This window comes from Mustelus asterias, unplaced genomic scaffold (genome assembly GCF_964213995.1).
Source record: "Mustelus asterias unplaced genomic scaffold, sMusAst1.hap1.1 HAP1_SCAFFOLD_2500, whole genome shotgun sequence".
Taxonomy (NCBI): domain Eukaryota; kingdom Metazoa; phylum Chordata; class Chondrichthyes; order Carcharhiniformes; family Triakidae; genus Mustelus; species Mustelus asterias.
In genome coordinates this window covers 1-20,081 of record NW_027592445.1, presented here as the reverse complement: position 1 = coordinate 20,081, position 20,081 = coordinate 1, and the positions used below count along the sequence as shown (strand labels likewise).

The 20,081-nt window shown below is 43.0% G+C and overlaps 1 protein-coding gene across 1 annotated transcript in view; it reads left to right on the top strand.

Annotated features, from left to right (window-relative positions):
- acadl (acyl-CoA dehydrogenase long chain) overlaps positions 1-5,312 on the top strand; it is a gene marked incomplete at its 5' end in the record, with an annotated part of 37,834 nt that extends 32,522 nt beyond the window's left edge. Inside the window, 2 exons of the mRNA XM_078207604.1 lie at positions 779-865; positions 3,609-5,312. Of these exons, the coding sequence (XP_078063730.1) occupies positions 779-865; positions 3,609-3,699 (178 nt within the window). The remainder of the gene's footprint in view (positions 1-778; positions 866-3,608) is intronic.
- Between the last annotated feature and the right edge of the window lie 14,769 nt (positions 5,313-20,081).

The window sequence follows — 20,081 nt, the reverse complement described above, 5'->3', positions numbered from 1 at the left end:
AAAAGTCTGAGGTCACGTACCAACTGACTCAAGAACAGCTGCCATCAGACTTTTGAATGGACCTACCTCACACTAAGTTGATCTTTCTCTACACCCTAGCTATGATTGTAACACTACATTCTGCACTCTCCTTTCCTTCTCCATGAACGGTATGCTTTGTTTGTATGGTGTGCAAGAAAGAATACTTTTCACTGTATACTAATACATGTGACAATAAATCAAATCAAAGCAAAAATCAAATGTTTCAAGTCTGTTTGTCCCACTCTTTAGTTCTGATGAAGAGACAGTGTGTTAGATATTAATCTGCAGCTGTGAGAGATTGCAACAAGATGTAGCAACCTTGAGAACAAAAGACAGATGGCCTGATGTGGGAGGGGGCGAGGGGGAGGGTTTCTGCATTGAGACAATAAATATATATGATTTTTTTTTAAAGGGTTTAAAATGAAGAAGGGTCACAGTCTAAAGTTGTTGAACTCGGTATTGAGTCCTGAGGGTTGTAATGTGCCTAGTCGGAATGTGAGATACTGTTCCTCCAGCTTGCATTGGGTTTCATTGTGGAGCATTGCAGCAGGTCAAGGATGGGCATATGGGTATGAGAGCAAGGTGTAAGAATCAACTTGTCAACCTCCAGCAGTATAAATAGTTGTGATTGTTTGAAATTTGGCATTCTTGTGTTTGCTCTGAGTAGAAGACGAAAAACTTCGGGAACATGTACCTCTTTACAGCAGTATTCAAATTCTGTACTACCAGACTGTTGATGTTTTAATTTATTTTCTAGGGCTTCTGAACAACAGAATGATATAGCTAATCGATGTGTACAGCTTCACGGTGGATGGGGATACATGTGGGAATACCCAATTGCTAAGTAAGTCTTATGATCATTTGCAGTTGCTTTAAAGGGAAAAGGAGGCCGAGAGGGAGTTTTTTTTCTCTCCACCAATGTCTGTTGAAAAAGTGCTGCTAAATGTCTTGTGCTGGTGGCCACGGTACATAAGATGATGCTTCATTTCCTAAGAACAATAGCGTTTGAAGGCTACAAATTATAATTAAATACTAGCTGAGATCATTTAGAGTGTAATAGTTCAGTGAGAGAACATTGGAGGTTAGAATGTAAATGGTTTCAGTCTGGAGATTAGAACTGTAGGTTCAAAACAACCAGCATTTAAGATTATTTTGCATGTGTGTTAGAGAATGACATTGCCAGTTTGACCTGTTGATGTGCAGATTTTTTTTGTTTTTTGCAGCAAGGCACCTATACTAACCTATCTGCTTTAGTACTTGTCTAGAAAGTAACTAGTAAACTTTGGTGTCAAATGAGATGTTTACTTTATAACCTGGCCTGTCTCTTTAAAGCCATTACTCAAATTGTTGACTCCCAGATAATAGCATTGCTTGTAAATTAGCAAGGTCATAAATTGCTTATGCCCTTCAGATTTCAGCCAAATCCAGCGTGAAATTGCTGTTTTAGAAAAGAATTGTTCTGTGTCTGTTGTTTGACAGGTACATGCTGGATACAAAATATTTTTGTGTAAAAGGAATCAAAATCCTATGTTATAGATTATGATAACATTAAGCAAATTTTCTACCAAAACTACCGATGTACTAAATTTTCAATATTTAGTCTTACTGATGGATTTCCTTCCACAAAATTCCTGCATTTTTTTCTAACGGGAGTATCTTACCTAGGCCCTCTACCCTGCCCTATCCCTGTAACCCCATATATTTACCACGGCTAATCCATCTAATGTGTGGGAGGAAACCGGAGCACCTGCAGGATACCCACGCAGACACGGGGAGAACGTGCAGACTCCGCACAGTCACCTGAGGCTGGAATTGAACCTGGGTCCCTGGAGCTATGAGGTAGCAGCGCTAAGCACTGTGCCACCGTGCCACCCCTCATAACTGCTTTGGCTCATTCTAGTTTGTGAAAGGGCACTATTTAAATGCAAATCTTTCTCGCTGTCTGAGACTTGCCCTAGTGCCCCTTAGGCTGTGAGCAATATCATGAATGAATTGCCAATATTGTATATTGGCATTGTCTGGCTGCATTTACCTGGATCTTACCTGGCTTGCAACAAAAGCTCTACTTGGGAAGATTACATACACATGAACTTTTTAATCCGTTTTTTACTTTGACAAGTGGTCTATTTTATCAAAGCAAGCTTTTAGTCCGTCTCTTGGGTCTCCTGAGTTACATTAACTTGTCAGCACCATTTATACAGCCAATTGAAGACTAGAGCACATTGTTTCCAGCTACCACATTAGAAGTAACAAACAATAGGATTTCTGTATTGATGGAGGGTCTACCAGCAGATTGTAAAGAAATTGAGTAATTACTGACCAGTTTCTGTATGTTGGTTTGCACCCACAGGATTTGGTGCTTAGAATCACAGAATGAGACAATATAGAAGAAGGCCATTTGGCCAGTCATGCTTGTTCTGGCTCTTTGAAAGAGTTATCCAATTAATCTCATTCTACTTCCTGCTTGATCCTAGGCATTGTAAATGTTTCTCTTTCAAATATTTATTCTATTCTATTTTTAACGTTACTATTGAATTATCTGGCACTGCATTACAGATCAGAACAAATATATTCTCCTCGTCTCCTTTTTTGCCAATTACCTTAAATTAATGTCTTCTGAAACCAATCCCGCTGCCAGTGGAAACTTTTTTGTTATTTACCCTATTGGACTCCTTCCTAATTTTGAATGTTTCCATTATATTGCTGCTTAACCTTCTCAATCCCAAGAAGACTCGAGCTTCTCTAGTCCCTCCAAGTAACTGGAGTCCCTCGTACCCTGATACCATTTTAGTAAAATGTTCTCTGCATTCGCTCCCAAGTCCTTACAGCACTAATAACTCATGTCATCTGGATGTGAGTGACGGCTTGGTCTGATGTCCCTGACCCATTTACTCTGAGAGCCACACCCCAGTGCCTCTGGGAAAGATAGCAAAATGTCTGCTGAACAATCATCTGCTAATCCACCTCTTTTGGTACCAAAATGTGTTTTCATAAAATCATAGAGTCCCTACAGTACAGAAGAAGGCCATTTGGCCCATCGAGTCTGTACCGACCACATCCCACCCAGGCCCTATTCCCGTAACCCCACACATTTACCCAGCTAATTCCCCTGACACTAAGGGACAATTTAACATGGCCAACCAACCTAACCCGCACATCTTTGAACTGTGGGAGGAAAACTGGAGCACCCGGAGGAAACCCACACAAACACGGGGAGAATGTGCAAACTCCACACAGTGACCTGAGGCCGGACTTGAATCTGGGTCCCTGGTGCTGTAAGGCAGCTGTGCTAACCACTGTGCCACCATGCTGCCTAGTTAAAGGTGAACCACGTCTAGATTCTGCCTGAAGTGCGAGTCTTAATCTGAATTCTGTATTCTGCGTTTGGGAGTTCCATAGCTTTTTTTTCAAAAGGTCATGTTTATGTCAATCGGAGGGGAAAATACAGGGTAGAAAATAGACAGAAGTTTTGTCATTCTTTAAAAAGTTCTCAATTTAGAGAACTTAAAAATGGACAATTATGTAGATTAGTGATTCTCATACATTAAAAGTGCACCATATATCTTACTTCAGCTTTTTTTTTTCAGGTCCTTTGTGGATTCCCGTGTTCAGCCAATTTATGGTGGTACTAATGAAATAATGAAAGAGCTTATTGCTCGAGGAATTGTAAGTGACTGATAAAATGGTGGCAAAATAGTGTTGCTGTCAGAAGTACCTCTGCAATCTGAAAACTTGCACTCGTATACCTAATAAGTTCATCCAAAGATGAAGGAAAATCTATTAATTATAGGGTATTTTAGAAATGAGAACTTGAATATTGACATAAGAAACCTAGAACTTACTTTCTCTAGTTTCACCTTAATATGCCCTACGTAATGTTTCAATGCAGAATCAATACTTTGTGTTTTAAATGTAATCCATTCTGTGTATTTCATTTTGTTTCCTTGCTGTTTGTGGAATTGTGGAAGCAACAGCCAGTCTTGCTGACAGTTTCGAGCCAACTGCAAGATGTTCCGGTTTTAAAACTGATCCACGAATCCATGTTTAATTGTTGAGGTAGGGAACCAATATATATTGGGCGGAATTCTCCCAAAAAAATTCTAAGTGCGAATTCGTGGGAAAACTGGAGTCATTCTAGTTTTTTTTCAATGGGAGTTCGCACTAGAATCTCCCACACTCTGTGCACTGCAGAGGCCACCAGCGCGAATATTATTAAATTTCAGGGGGTGGGGCCTTTCCCCGCCAGGAAGGCTGAAACCGGCAGGCCTCTGCACATGTACAGTGGCCCTGAACTGTCAGCCTCCTCCTTTGTTGGCCAGCTTAATCCCTAGCCAGCCTGGAACCCCTGCAGTGCTGCCCCCACCCCCCCCCCCCCTCCCCCCCCCCCAATTGCTGGTCTCCCTCCTTCCCCCATCGATCCCAGGGCAGCGGGGCCCTGTCCCACTGGGCCCTGTCCACCATATGCCCCACTCCCTTGGCATTCCCATGCCTGATAGGCAGTCCCAAAGTGCCTTTGGGCATAGGCACTTTGCCCCTTGGGCAGTAATGGAGGCATAGGCTGGCACTGCCAGGGTACTTGTGCCCAGGGGGCACTGGCCCCCTGGGAGGCCCCAATTGCCCCCTCCCTTCACTCCCATGGGGTCGTCCTGCTAGTTCCCTGAAAGTGGGGAGCTGGTGTAAACCCCGCTAGAGTGAAACACTCTGGTGGGGTGGGAGACTCGCGGGCCCGGAGAATTCAGTCCCGGGCCTGCTAATGACATTTTAAATGACATTAAAAATAGATGCAAATAACTTGCATGTCTTCCCGCCGGTTTCCAGTGCAGATCTGACGGTGGGAGAATTCTGGCACTGGGAGATACGCTCGCAGAGGGAATGCATGTGCTAATTGCACACATGCCCGGCTGTGCAATTTTTCCCACCCTGCTGTGCTAGAAAATTAGCGCGGCAGGATGGGAGAATCGCCCCCATAATGTTAGTGTTTCCTTTCCGGCTGAATGGTTAAGCGGCTAAACAAAATGAACATCAATTTTGAAAAAGCTGGAACATGTTAAGTGTTCCGTTGCTTTTTTTACTGAGTTTAATGTTTCTTTGTCTGTGTGCAAACCTGTATTTTAAAGTGCTAATGGAAGCTATTCTGATCGCACTGTAACAGAACTAAACATGCAATCAGAATTTGACTACTAAAATTGTTTACATGCTGTATAATATCATTGCTCAGCCAAATGTTTGAATTGAAATGAATATTTACTGATGCAATCATGCAGTGATTAAATATGCAAAATTGTCAACCATTGAAGTCTGAAAGCTCCTTCAGTAGCAGAGTTGAGGTAAATAAGGTGCCAGTTCTTGCCTCATTGGAGTGGTAACATGGTGACTAAGATGGGCCAGTGCATTCCTGATTCAAGAGGAGAAGTGAGTCAGCAGCCTTGATAGAGAGTGGGTTTGTGTATGAATTCCATTCTTGTGCCTTCCATTTTATACAGCCTCCTGATACTCAGTCCAGGCTCGTACACGAGGAATGTATGGTGAATTGCCAGAGTGAACAGCCCCGGTAGAACTCTAGCTCAGAGGGAAAGAAATTATACAGTTAAAAACAACCTAATTTTAAAATTTCTAATGGTCTTTTCTGATGTCATGGGATACATTTGCACTCCCAAACGGATGAATTGCAATGTGACACAATTTTAATGCCAATAATTCTTAATTTCCAGCTGTAAAAAAGAGTGCTTGAATTTATATATTTGATTAAAATAACTTTTATATTCAAAGGAATGCTTACTTTGAGATTTCAATAAAAGAAAGTGATCATTTGTTCTGTTTACTGTAAATTTAGTCTTTATATTTGGTCAGATTAATAATAAGAATGTAGTCTGTATAGGATTCCAGATGAAAAAGATTAGAATTGAGGCTACGTAAAATTCTCGTTGTCCAACACCGATTTGGGGGATTAAATTACTTAAAGGAGAAGTTTATAGATGACCACATAACCTATTTTAATTTCCATGATTACATATTTATAAACACATTTAGCAGAAACAAATTCTGCAATAGTGTTTTACTTCCAATCAATAAGCAGGAATTGGATCATAGAATCCCTACAGTACAGAGGGAGGCCATTCAGCCCATCAAGTCTGCACCAAACACAATCCCATTCAGGTCCCGTCCCCATAACCCCACCCATTTACCCTAGCTAGTCCCCTTGACACAAAGGGGTAATTTAGCATGGCCAGATCAACCTAAACCGCACATCTTTGGATCATTTAAACAATACTCATAGTAATTTAAATGCCTGATTGATTTTGCTGGGTAACCAACTGTGAATTGCTTTCTGGAAGAAGCGAAATGATTCATAAACTTCACCTATGAGATGGTTTATTTTATTGATTTTATACCATCTGCAGAGGGAAAATTATCTTTTAAGTAAGTTAATTTTATAAGTCACAAGTAGGCTTACATTAACACTGCAATAAAGTTACTGTGAAAATCCCCTAGTCGCCACACGCCAGCACCTGTTCGGGTACACTGAGGGAGAGTTTAGCATAGCCAGTGCACCTAACCAGCACGTCTTTCGGACTTTTAAATGATGGTTCTATAAAGTAAGATCCTTTTAGAGTCTTTAGGCCTGCAGTATACATTGCATTAGCTGATAAGTTGTTAACATTGCGGTTTCCTTAGCATCCTTGGTTTGAAGGGGAAAATTCAGATTTGCCTGTTGCTTTTTGCTGTGCTCTTTGCAGAAAATGATGTGTTGGGAGGAGGACAAGATTGAACTTGTTTATAATGGCCCTGTAGGCAGAGAGCCTGTTAACACTAGCTCATACTTGAGTGCTTACTTGGGTGAGATACTGGAAGGCATCCAGTTCCTCTGCACCATCAAGAAAATTGATGAAGCATAAATAAGTTATTGGTCTGGCTTTTGGTGATGTAAATTGTTATGTGACGGGTTTATTTTAAGATAATTCCTGGTGTGATAAAAGCAGACTCGAGAATGAAAACCATAGTATGAACTACAAACCTCTGGATTCTTTAGAGCTCTGCTATCACAGAATAAGAAACTTTAACATAAACAAATGTTGCTGGCTGTTATGGTAATGAGTCAAACCAGAAACAACTCAGCCTTGTTTAGCATGAATTGCCAATGAAAGGAAAACAATAAAAAAGTGGTAAAACAAAGTAATGATAATAGCCAAGAGATTACATGAACTATATCTACTAATGTTGAACTATGTTACTAGATACGTAATCCAGAGGGCTGGCCTAATAATCCAGAGAACATGATTTCAAATCCCATTGTGGCACTTTGAGAACGTGAATTCAGTTTTTTAGGAAAATAAACCTGTAAATAAAAAGTTGACGTCAGTAAAAGTGACCATGCAGTAATTAGCATAGGAGCAGGAGTAGACCATTCAGCCTTTGGAAACTGCTCCACCATTCATTGTGATCATGGACGATCACCCAACTCAGTAAGCTGTTCCCGCTTTCTCCCCATATCCTTTGATCCTTTTAGTGCCAAGATCCAAATCTGACTCCTTGAAAACAGTGTTTTAGCCTCAACTATTTTCTGTGGTAGAGAATTCCACAGGCTCACCACTGTCTGGGTGAAGAGATTTCTCCGCATCTCAGTCCTAAATAGTCTATCCCATATCCTTAGACTGTGACCCCTGTTACTGGAGTCCCCCACCATCAGGAACATCCTTCTTGCATCTACTCTGTCTAGTCCTGTTTGAATTTTTTGGTTTCTATTAGATCTCTGCTCATTCTTTTAAACTCCAGTGAATATAATCCTAACTGACTCAATCTCTCCTCATACGTCAGTCCAATTGATTGTGTTAAAAATCCAATTAGTTCACAGCTGTCCTTCAGGGAAGGAAAAGTGCTGTCCTTGCCTGGTCTGGCCTCTATGTGACACCAGTCCCACACCAAAAGAGCTGATTCTTAACTGTCTGCTGATGTGGCCGAACAAATCACTCATTTGTATCAAACTGCAATGGTGAGGTGGCACATGGGCGGCACAGTGGTTAGCACTGCTGCCTCACAGCTCCAGGGACCTGGGTTCAATTCCCGGCTTGACTCTGTCGGTGTGGAGTCTGCACGTTCTCCCTGTGTCTGCATGGGTTTCCTCCGGGTGCTCCGGTTTCTTCCCACAGTCCGAAAGACGTGCTGGCTAGGTGCATTGGCCATGCTAAATTCTCCGTCCGTGTACTCAAACAGGTGCTGGAATATGGCAACTCGGGGATTTTCAGAGTAACCCCATTGCAGTGTTAATGTAAGCCTACTTGTGACACTAATAAATAAACTTTAAAACTTTAAACAATAATGGATTGATAATAAATGCCATCCTTGCCAACAACACACGCATACCAGAATGTTTTAAATTGTAATGCATCATGCTATTATTAATCGGCTGAGTTACCCAGGAAATAGCAGAAAAATATCCTGCTGTAGTTTAAAATGGTATTAGTTATGAATTCAGTGTAATTTGCGCATAGTCTAGCTGGATTAAATAGAGCCATCACCAACCTGAACAATCATTATAGCTATGAGCAAACAAGTTATCTTGATTTCCTCAATATAAAACATTTGTCATGAAACAAAATTCATTAAGCCAATTTAATACGACTGTTACATCTCAATAAGCCTGAAAGCACGCAGTAAAGTTACAATGGTTATTTATTACATTTCTGTCTTGAAACGATTAGATCAGCTGCAGTGGTCCTGTGTTTATGATCTGAAACTGACTGAAGAATTAATGGCTAGGTTGCAAGGGTCACCAAATAACTAACTTGAGTCTTTGTCTTGTTGGACTGAGCAACTAGAAAATCAAAACAACTTGACAAAGGAGCTCTTACTGGAACTAAACTCTAGTATCTTTTTTGGCACTTGACCAATATCAGGATCAAACCATATGTAAAATTGTGGGTGCAATCTGCAACTTCCTCAATGTCCTTGTACACCAATTTCCCAATGCAATTGGGATACCTCAGTTTCACTGTTTAAGTTATAGTTACTACAGTCTTCAGCAGGAACCACTGTCATATAGAAGGATGGTCATTGTCTTGTATTTTTTTGCTTAAAAATAAGGTATGTTTAATGCCTCCCCCCTCTTTTCCGAGCTCAACACGTTCCTTCCTTCTTTAATAAATTACTTGGCAGTTGTGCCCAGCATTTCTTTGTTCTCGCAACCCTCTGATTCTTAACCCATTATGTTGTCTGATTAAAGACCCATTGATATTTGAATTTCCTTTGTTTGCTGTGAAAGGAAAAGATTATTGCATGTTATGATCCTCATAGTGACAAATGGAGTTGCAAATTTCTTTTTACTTTTAATCACAACATTTCACATTTTAAGACTTCCACATAACTATAATTGTTCAGGTAGGTAACAGCTCCATTTAATCCAGCTAGACTAAGCACAAATTTACATTGAATTCAGAGCTAATACCATTTTAAACTACAGCAGGATATTTTTCTGCTATTTCCTGGGTAACTCAGCCGATTAATAATAGCATTATGCATTACAATTTTAAATCATTTAAGACTTTCACTAACACCAGAAAAAAACATTGTGACGAAACACTATTTTTGAAGGCAACTTATGCTTTGAACCACAGAACAGAACTTCTTCCTTTTTACTTTCAGCACAACTGAAAAATCACAAGTCACAGGTATGCTTTACACTGTCCTTTAAGTATATACGAACATTCAGATGAGCAGGATTAGGCCATCTGATTGTGGACTCAACTCCACATAATTTTTGACTCCCATGTTAGCCAATAATTTAGCTACCTCTGCCTTTAAAATATTCATTGGTCTGCCTCCATGCTTTCTGTGGAAGGGAATTCATAGACTGATGAAACCTGAAGAGAAAAAATTTGTCATTTCCGTATTAAATGGGAGACCCCTCAATACGACCACCTCACAATCTTCTAAACTCCAATGGATACAGGCCCAACCTTTCCCCAAAAGATGTCCCCCTTCTTGGGTATCAGTCAACTGAAGTAACCACTAAATTCTCCCAGAATTTCTCAGAAACCAGTCAAAATTGATTCTTAGCTACTGAGGGTTTAATTACAATCTCTTCCCAGCCTAGAAATGTTTATCTCCAGAACTGACTTTCGTGTTCTGAGTTTTCCTGGAGACTTTCCTCTAGCTAGAGCTAGGTAAATCTTCCAGCCTCATTTTAACTCCCCACGTGATTATTTTCTTTTGAATCCCAGTGCAAGCTTCCAACCACATTCCTATGCAGTGACCACAGCGTCTTGCTGCCTGTAGCTGCTTGCCCTTTCCTAGATCAAGTCAGGCTAATCTGTCTGTGGTATTCAGTGATATTTTAGGAAAGTCTGCAACCCTCTGTCATAATAGCTTCCTCCATACTCTTCCCTTCTCAAAGCCTATTACAATGGCAACATGAATCACATGGGTAGAAATGCTAAGAGTTTGAGACCTCAACTGTCTTTTATCTTGGAAGTAAATAGTTTAAAGCACAACTGGATATCCCCAACATTTTTGAGAGATTTTGGAGACTCATAGTCTTCCCAGTGGATGTGATAACGCTGGAAAGGGTGCAGAGGAGATTTACCAGGATGTTGCCTGGGCTGGAGAGTTTTAGTTATGAAGTGAGATTGGATAGACTAGGGTTGTTTTCCTTGGAATAGAGGAGACTTTTGGGGGGGGGAGGGGGGGGGCATGATTAAGATGTATAAAGTTATAAGGGGCTTAGATAGTCAGGGAGAAACCTTTCCCTTTGGTGGAGGAATCGGTGACTAGGGGACATAGATTTAAGATGAGGAGCAGGAGGTTTGGAGGGGATGTGAGAAAAAACTTTTTCACCCAAAGAGTGCGGAAGTCTAACTCACTGGCTGAAAGGGTGGTGGAGGCAGAGACCCTCATAACATTTGAGAAGTATTTAGATGTACACTTGTGATGCCAAGGCATACAAGGTTATGGGCCAAATGCTGGAAAATGGGACTAGAATAGTTGGGCGGTTTGTCTTTGACCGGCACAAACCTGATGGGCCAAAGGGCCTTTTTCTGTGCTGTAGACCTCTACAACTCTAAAAGAAATTTGTCCTTGGAGCCACTTTTCCTTTTTCACCTTCCGAGACATCCTAATCCCTCTTACTCCAAACAGCCTTTCTACTAGATTATTTCAAAGGAAATGTTACGGGGGTGTTGGGGGTGCCCAACTAGAACCACACGGTATTTGCATTCCTACTGAGAAGTAAAGCAATCTGTCTGCTCAGGCTTGCTGTCAGACAGAAATCGGGTCACCTAACTCTTCGTTTTACCCCAAACTAAAGATAGACACAAAACATAATCTTAGCCTCACAACTGTAACATGACCTTGTGGAGGAATGCCCACTTGGAATGTGATTTGAGATAATACACATTAATTCACTCTCTGCAGCACATTTAGACCCACCACCCATGAACAATAATGAATTTAAATTTGAGTGTTCAGAATGAAAGAAAAAACGATGTTCCGTTTGATAAATCTAAACCTAGTTATCACAACTTAAATGCATTTGGAATTTGTATTTTGCACGACAGAGCAATTTCCAAGATGAAAAGACCATTTATAATACTGTTTCTAAAATTGTGATACATGAACAGAACTTTACAAATTTACTTTAAAGTAGAACTTTGTTTTAAATCACAGGAGGTCTTTATTATTGTTGTCGTGATCATTTAATGTAATTATATCGAATTTCATTCATGGGGTTTAGGTACTTTTTTTTCCTCAATAATTATATTACTTCAGAAACATGATTTTAAAAATCCACAGAACTGTTAAGCCAGTCTGTGAAGTCACTCTGCAGTAGGAATATACTATTCCGAAAGAACAAAGAACAGCACAGGAACAGGCCCTTTGGCCCACCAAGCCTGCGCCGATCATGTTGTCCTACCTAGACCAACCGCCTCTATTCCCCGCCTGTTCATGTGCCTATCCAGATAAGTCTTAAATATTGCTAACGTATCTGCCTCAACCCCCTCACTACGCAATGCATTCCAGGCCCCCATCACCCTCTGTGTAAAAAAAAAAAAACTTCCCCTGCACATCTCTACTGAATCTTTTCCCCCTTACCTTGAACTTGTGCCCCCTTGTGATTGCCATTTCTGATCTGGGAAAAAGCTTCCAACTGTTCACCTTATCGATGCCCCTCATAATTTTATAAACTTCTATCAGGTCGCCCCTCAGCCTCCATCTTTCCAGGGAGAATAATCCCAGTTTATCCAATCTCTCCTCATGGCTAATACCAGTCAACATCCTGGTAAACCTTTTCTGTACTCCCTCCAAAGCCACCACGTCCTTCTGATAGAATTGAACACAGTATTCCAAATGTGGCCTAACCAATGTTTTATTTAACTGTAACATAACTTGCCAACTTTTATACTCGATGCCCTGGCTGATGAAGGCAAGCATGTCATATGCTTTCTTCACCAACTTTTCCACCTGTGCTGCCACTTTTAAGGATCTGTGGACCTGTACTCCTTGATCTCTCTGTTTAATCATTCGTGAATACTTATGACAATTAGAATTACATTTTTATAGCACCAAATCATGTGTCCCAAATGTTAAAAAGTATTTCACATTTGGAGTGTAGAGAATGTTGTTGTGCAGGCAAATTCCACAAACGGGAACTAAATAAATGCAGGAAGTCACCAGTGATCCTTAGGCAGCACCTTCCAAACCCACGACCGCAATCATCTAGAAGGACCAGTTCATAAGATACATGCGAACACTGCCACTTGGAGGTTCCCCTCCAAGTCACTCACCGTGTTAACTTGGAAATATATTGCAGTTCCTTCACTGTTGCTGGGTCAAAATCCTGGAAGTCCCTCCCTTGCAGCACTGCAGGTGTACAACTCGAGGACTTCAACGATTCAAGAAGGCTGCTCGCCACCACCTGCTCGAGGGCAACTAGAAATGCCCACATCCTGGAATTGAATTAAAAAACACAACATGCTGGAAATACTCAAGGCCGGTGGAGAGAAAAACAGAATTAGTGATTTAAATCAATGATCTATCGTTGGAATTGGAATGACCACTGAATCTGCTTTTTCATGGAATGTGTCAGGAGTACTTGCTTTTCTTTGCATGGTGCCATTTAACATGCACCTAAACCAGGATGGGACAGATATAGGACAAACATCTTGTTCAAAGGACTGCACCACTAATCATAAAGATAAAGTGGCCATTGTCTCAGATAACCATAATCTGCTTTGAATGGGAGAGCTGACTGGAGATGACCTGAGAATCACCGCACCTCAGGTGAGGGGCAAGGTGGAGGAGGTGGGCATGGGAATATCAGTCTAGATTTTGTGCTCGAGTCCTGGATTTGAAGTAAGATTTTTGTAAAGTGTAATGGTATGTGAATTCATCAAACTTTGGTCCACACTTTGAAAATGCCCAGTGGTACGATTTGCTTTCTTCCAATCTTGAATTGTCTGGAAAGAACGTTTTGAACTGTATTACCCTTGTTCTGCTTTCTGTCCAAAGGAAACCTCTTGCCACACATTATGGTTTAGTTAAAATACTCCCACTCTTCTAAAGTCATGGGTAGCTTTCAGCCCTATAGTAGTGAATGTTTAATAGTGGAAAGTGCTACCAGGGCGGCACGGTAGCACAGTGGTTAGCACTGCTGCTTCACAGCTCCAGGGACCTGGGTTCGATTCCCGGCTCGGGTCACTGTCTGTGTGGAGTTTGCACATTCTCCTCGTGTCTGCGTGGGTTTCCTCCAGGTGCTCTGGTTTCCTCCCACAGTCCAAAGATGTGCGGGTTAGGTTGATTGGCCGTGCTAAATTGCCCCTTAGTGTCCCGGGATGCATAGGTTAGAGGGATTAGTGGGTAAATATGTAGGGATATGGGGGTAGGGCCTGGGTGGGATTGTGGTTGGTGCAGACTCGATGGGCCGAATGGCCTCTTTCTGTACTGTAGGGTTTCTATGATTTCTATGATTCTAAAGTAAAAGACTAAATCCTGGAAATAAGATTAGTCAGCATCTGCCAGCACCTGTAGCCACAATCCAGGCTTGAAATTGCTGTGATGAAGCAGCATAAATTGTATTCCACTTCAACTAAATGGAAGTTGAATTTTATTAGCAGATTGGGAAAGGAACAAGAATATCAGTAATTAATTACTGCGGGTGGAACAGTGAAACAACCTCACTTTAACAATTTCTAATGTTCACCTGCTGTAACCATGCCAGGGGAAAGGGGATGCAGAGCACAAAGCTAAGGTGTTGAAAGGCAGGGTCAAAGAAGTAAGTTTTTAGACAAGGTTTTTGTAGATTGAGAGAGAGCGAAAGGTGGTGTAGAGAATTGCAGAGTCTATGGCTTAAAGCTACCTGCTTGAACAGAGATTGAGAATGTTTAAACTGGACCAAATAAATGGAACTGGGTAATCCAATAATCACAATCTGAAGGAAGGCACCTCTAATAAAACACTGCTGTAGATTCTCAAATTAACTGAAAATGAACAATAAAACGACATCATCTAATTTTCAAGAACACAAACAGAAAATGCTGGAAAATCTCAGCAGGTCTGACAGCATCTGTGGAGAGAGAATAGAGCTAATGTTTGGAGTCTGGCATCCAGCCTGGAAACGTTGGCTCTATTCTCTCTCCGCATATGCTGTCAGATCTGCTGAGATTTTCCAGCATTTTCTGTTTTTGTTTGATTCCAGCACCCGCAGTATTTTACTTTTATCTCATTTTCAAGGATGCAAGTGAACACCTGAAGTGCCTGCTGATTGCAGAAAGCCTCAAGATACTTGGTGATTCCCCTCCAGAGCCTCCTTGAACATTTATAGAGAGGTCAGGTGAGACTTTAAGATGGTGCATTGATTGTCCTGGTTTGCAGCCACCGCTGGATGATATTCATTCCCACTGGTGTTTTTGTTACTGATGTTCATTCCCTGCCCAATAAGCAGGATCTGTTCTTGTTGGATAGGGTGCCATGCTGTGTTCAGGAAGGACACTGTCGGAATACATCCCTTGGCTGAAAAAAGCACTCCCATTGATTTGAGACCCGTGCGTTTCGCGGTTCACGAAAGTTTGGTCCTGGTGCTGAGACCTGATCAGAACCAGGCGGTAGAACGAATAATTTAAACGGGTTTTAAAGAACGATTGGGTTTTATGTCCTGTTCTTTAACGGAATCCGCAGAAATTCGTTAATTATCATTTGCGCTACATTTCACTGTCCAAGGACGCCCCCGAACAACCAAGGCAAGAAGTTATATGAGTGAAACAACTCTGCTTCGGCCTTTTCCAGTGCTCGTTTGTAATTTGCCCCTAATATTTATTTTAAAAGTGGTTTTGTCGTAAGGATACATAAATTTCGATCATTATATGTAGCACTTTTTAAAAAAAAGATGTTGAGTTTCCTTTGAAATTCACATCCCTTTCCGGTAGAAAAGTAATTTAAATCGGGTTTGTTTTGGGAGAACCTAGCCCTTATATAAGAGTGAGTTTTAAATGATATAACCATTTATACTGCACCTTTGTTCCCGAGTCAGTGACAACACGGAGCCAGTGTTAGTGGCCATTGTAAATGTGATTGGAAATAGTGTCCATGCACCAGTTCTTAACCTTTAATTGCTCATGTGAAGTTCTTCATCGTAAGTATACTTGACATTGTAGCATTTATTTTTTGTTGTTTCAAGCACTGAACGTGTGACGAAGTTTTAATTTCTAAGCAGCGATTCTAATCAAGGGATTGCTGCTGTCCAGTGTACAGTATCTCGAATCATTGGTGTGGTTCACTTTATGGAGAATTACAGATTTGGCAAACAATTTAAAATTTTTAAAAACTGGGGAAGTTGAATTGCGGCTGAGTTTAAAGGATTTAAATTTGGGATACAAAAATACAAGATTCTAGGACATAAAAAGGGAGGAGGTGTTGGAGGTTTTGAAAAACATTAAGGTGGACAAGTCCTCAGGGCCAGATAGGGTCTATCCCAGAATACTGAGAGAGGCGAGGGAAGAAATTGCTGAGGTCTTGGCCAAAACTTTTGTATCCTCTTTAATCACGGACGAGGTACCAGAGGATTGGGGAGTAGCCAACATTGTTCCTCTGTTTAAGAAGGACAGAAGAGACAATCTGGGAAATTACAGGCCTGTGAGCCTTACATCAGTGGGGGGGAAATTATTGGAGAACATTCTTAGGATCAGGATGTTTGCATCTGGAAGAGAATAGGCTTATTAGTGATTGGCAGCATGGTTTTGTGAAGGGGAGGTTGTGTCTCTCAAACTTGATTGAGTTGTTTGAGGAAGTGACAAGAAAAATTGACCAGGGTAAGGCAGTGGATGTTGTATACATGGATTTTAGTAAAGCCTTCGATACGGTTCCTCATGGCAGGCTGTTACAGAAGGTGAAGTCATATGGCATCTGAGGTGAGCTGATAAGATGGATACAAAACTGACTTGGGCATAGAAAGCAGAGAGTAGCAATGGAAGGATACTTTTCTAACTGGAGGTCTATGGCAAGCGTTGTTCCACAAGTGATGGGACCTCTGTTGTTTGTAATATATATAAATGATTTGTAGGTTGTCTGATTAGTAAATTTGCAGCTGATATAAAAGTTGGGAGAGTAGCGGATAGTGAGGAGGATTGTCAGAGGATAAGGCAGGATATAAATCGGCTGGAGACTTGGGCCGAAAGATGGCAGATGGAATTTAACCCGGAGAAATGTGAGGTGATGTGATTTTGAAGGTCTACTGCAGAGAAAGTATACAGTAAATGGTAGAGTCCTTAGAAATATTAGCACACAGAGGGATCTAGGCGTGCAGATCCACAGTTCCCTGAAGGTGGCAACTCAGATGGACAAGGTGGTCAAGAAGGCATTTGGCATGCTGGCCTTCATTGGTCGGGGTGTTGAGTGTAGGAATTGGAAAATCATGTTGCAGCTGTATAAGACTTTGGTTAGGCCACATTTGGAGTATTGTGTACAATTCTGATCGCCACACTACCTGAAGGGTATTGATGCATTGGAAAGGATGCAGAAGAGATTTACCAGGATGTTGTTGGTTTGGAGGATATGGACTATGAAGAAAGGTTAAACAAACTTGGATTGTTTTCACTGGAGCGTCGGAGAATGAGGGGAGACCTGATGGAGGTTTACAAGATTATGACAGGCTTGGATAGAGTGGATAGTTAGAGCCTTTTTCCAGGGTTGAAGGGTCAATTACTTGGGGGCATAGGTTGAGAGTGAGAGGGGAAAAATTTTGAGATGTAAGGGGGCAAGTATCTCACGCAGAGAAGGTGAATGCCTGGAACGTGCTGCCGGAGGAAGTGGTGGAAGCAGATTGCACAACAAGACATGAATAGGCAAGGAATAGAGGGACATGGACCAGGTAGAGGCAAGAAAGTTTTCAATCAGAGAGGCATCTGTGTCAGCACAGACTTGGTAGGCCAAAAGGCCTGTTCCTGTACTGTATTGTTCTTTGTTCTAATTGCCTATTCGGTCATATTTTAGTGCAGCACTTTTTAGATGTATGTATATGTTTATTTCTAATGATTAATGTTTGATTTAAAATGTTTGCATTTAGTATTTCTAATGATTGACGGTTTATTTTAAAAGTTTACATTGTGTACAGCATATTGTATGGTAAGATACCTGTCATTTTAATAATTTTCTAACAATTCTCTCAATTGTCACGTATTGGGATACAGTGAAAAGTATTGTTCCTTGTGTGCTATACTAACAAAACATACCGTTCATAGAGTACATAGGGGAGAAGGAAAGGAGGTGCAGAATGTAGTGTTACAATCATAGCTAGGGTGCAGAGAAAGATCAATTTAATACAAGGATAGATCCATTCAAAAGTCTGATGGCAGCAGGAAAGAAGCTGTTGAGTCGATTGGTACGTGATCTCAGACTTTTGTATCTTTTTCCCGATGGAAGAAGGTGGAATAGAGTATGTCGGGGATATGTAGGATCCTTGATTATGCTGGCTGTTTTTCCGAGGCAGTGGGTAGTGTAGATGAAGTCAATGGATGGGAGGCTGGTTTGTGTGATGGACTGGGCTACATTCACAACCCTTTGTAGTTTCCTGCAGTTTTGGTCAGAGCAGGAGCCATACCAAGCTGTACCATACAAAGTGTCGTCCTTTGTATGGTACATCTGTAAAAATTGCTGAGAGTAGTAGTGGACGTGCCAAATTTCCTTCGCCTCCTGAGAAAGAGGCGTTGGCTCTATTCTCTCTCCATAGATGCTGTCCGACCTGCTGAAAATTTCTAGCATTTTTCATTGCTGTCCATGACTTTAATGTTAGAACTTGAAACTTTTAAAAATCCAAATAGCCTTGTTTAATAGAAGTGGAGGAGAGTGAGGTTATTGTTTTTTTAAAAGATAGTAAGAAGTCGCACAACACCAGGTTAAAGTCCAACAGGTTTATTTGGTAGCAAATACCATAAGCTTTCGGAGCGCTGCTCCTTCGTCAGATGGAGTGGAAATGTGCTCTCAAACAGTGCACAGACACAGAAATCAAGTTACAGAATACTAATTAGAATGCGAATCTCTACAACCAGCCAGGTCTTAAAGGTACAGACAATGTGGGTGGAGGGAGCATTCAACACAGGTCAAAGAGATGTGTATTGTCTCCAGACAGAACAGCTCCCATTTTAAAAAGATGACAGAGTCAAGCACAGGTCCACCAGTGCCAGTTATCCACACTTGGGGTGGGTGTGTGTGTGGGGACTGGCTGCTGCTGCTGCTGCTCTGGGAATGGGGGCGGTGAGTGGCAGCCTGGACACACTGGTCCAGCCCCTTTCCCAGCTGCGCCACGGTGATTGGCCAATGGGTAAACACCACGTGGGGAGCGCGGAGACGCGCTAGTGGCCGAAAGGGGACGTCAATCTGGAACACGTGACTGGCTGGTCCCGCCCCTCCCACCACCTCGGGGGAGGCCGTGACGGGAGCTGGCGGGTGGTGGGGGGAGGGGAAATGTGAGGATAACAACAACAGCTGTGAGCAGCGAGCAGAGCAGTCAGCGCGCGAGAGAGAGAGCGGCAGCCTGGGAAAGCCGCTGGTACTCCGACAACAGGCAGTGAGGGAAGTGCGCTGTTCTTTTAAAATATATAAAGTGGGGGAAAGTCGTGGACACGATTGGATATCGATTTTATTTTCAAAGTTGGGATTTGATTTCTGCGCCGACGGAAGGGGGTGAAGTGTTGGCGAGTGTTTGTCCGCTGAGAGGAGGCGAGGGCGAGACGCGGCCGTTCCCCCGCCAGCCCCGGTAAACAGCCCGAAGGCGGGGCCTGGGCCCCCACACCGTCACGTGGTAAGATTTACCAACGCTCCCACTCGCTGCCCGCCTCAGTCCGCGGAGGCAGCACAGAGGGAAGGAGCCTGCTCCTGGGGGCAGGAGACAGGAGCCTGCTCCTGGGGGCAGGAGACAGGAGCCTGCTCCTGGGGGCAGGAGACAGGAGCCTGCTCCTGGGGGCAGGAGACAGGAGCCTGCTCCTGGGGGCAGGAGACAGGAGCCTGCTCCTGGGGGCAGGAGACAGGAGCCTGCTCCTGGGGGCAGGAGACAGGAGCCTGCTCCTGGGGGCAGGAGACAGGAGCCTGCTCCTGGGGGCAGGAGACAGGAGCCTGCTCCTGGGGGCAGGAGACAGGAGCCTGCTCCTGGGGGCAGGAGACAGGAGCCTGCTCCTGGGGGCAGGAGACAGGAGCCTGCTCCTGGGGGCAGGAGACAGGAGCCTGCTCCTGGGGGCAGGAGACAGGAGCCTGCTCCTGGGGGCAGGAGACAGGAGCCTGCTCCTGGGGGCAGGAGACAGGAGCCTGCTCCTGGGGGCAGGAGACAGGAGCCTGCTCCTGGGGGCAGGAGACAGGAGCCTGCTCCTGGGGGCAGGAGACAGGAGCCTGCTCCTGGGGGCAGGAGACAGGAGCCTGCTCCTGGGGGCAGGAGACAGGAGCCTGCTCCCCGGGGAAGGGGGGAGGGGGAGACAGGAACCTGCTCCCCCGGGGGAGGGGGGAGGGGGAGACAGGAACCTGCTCCCCCGGGGGGAGGGGGGGGGAGGGAGACCAGGCAACCTCGCTCCCCGGGGGAGGGGGGGGGG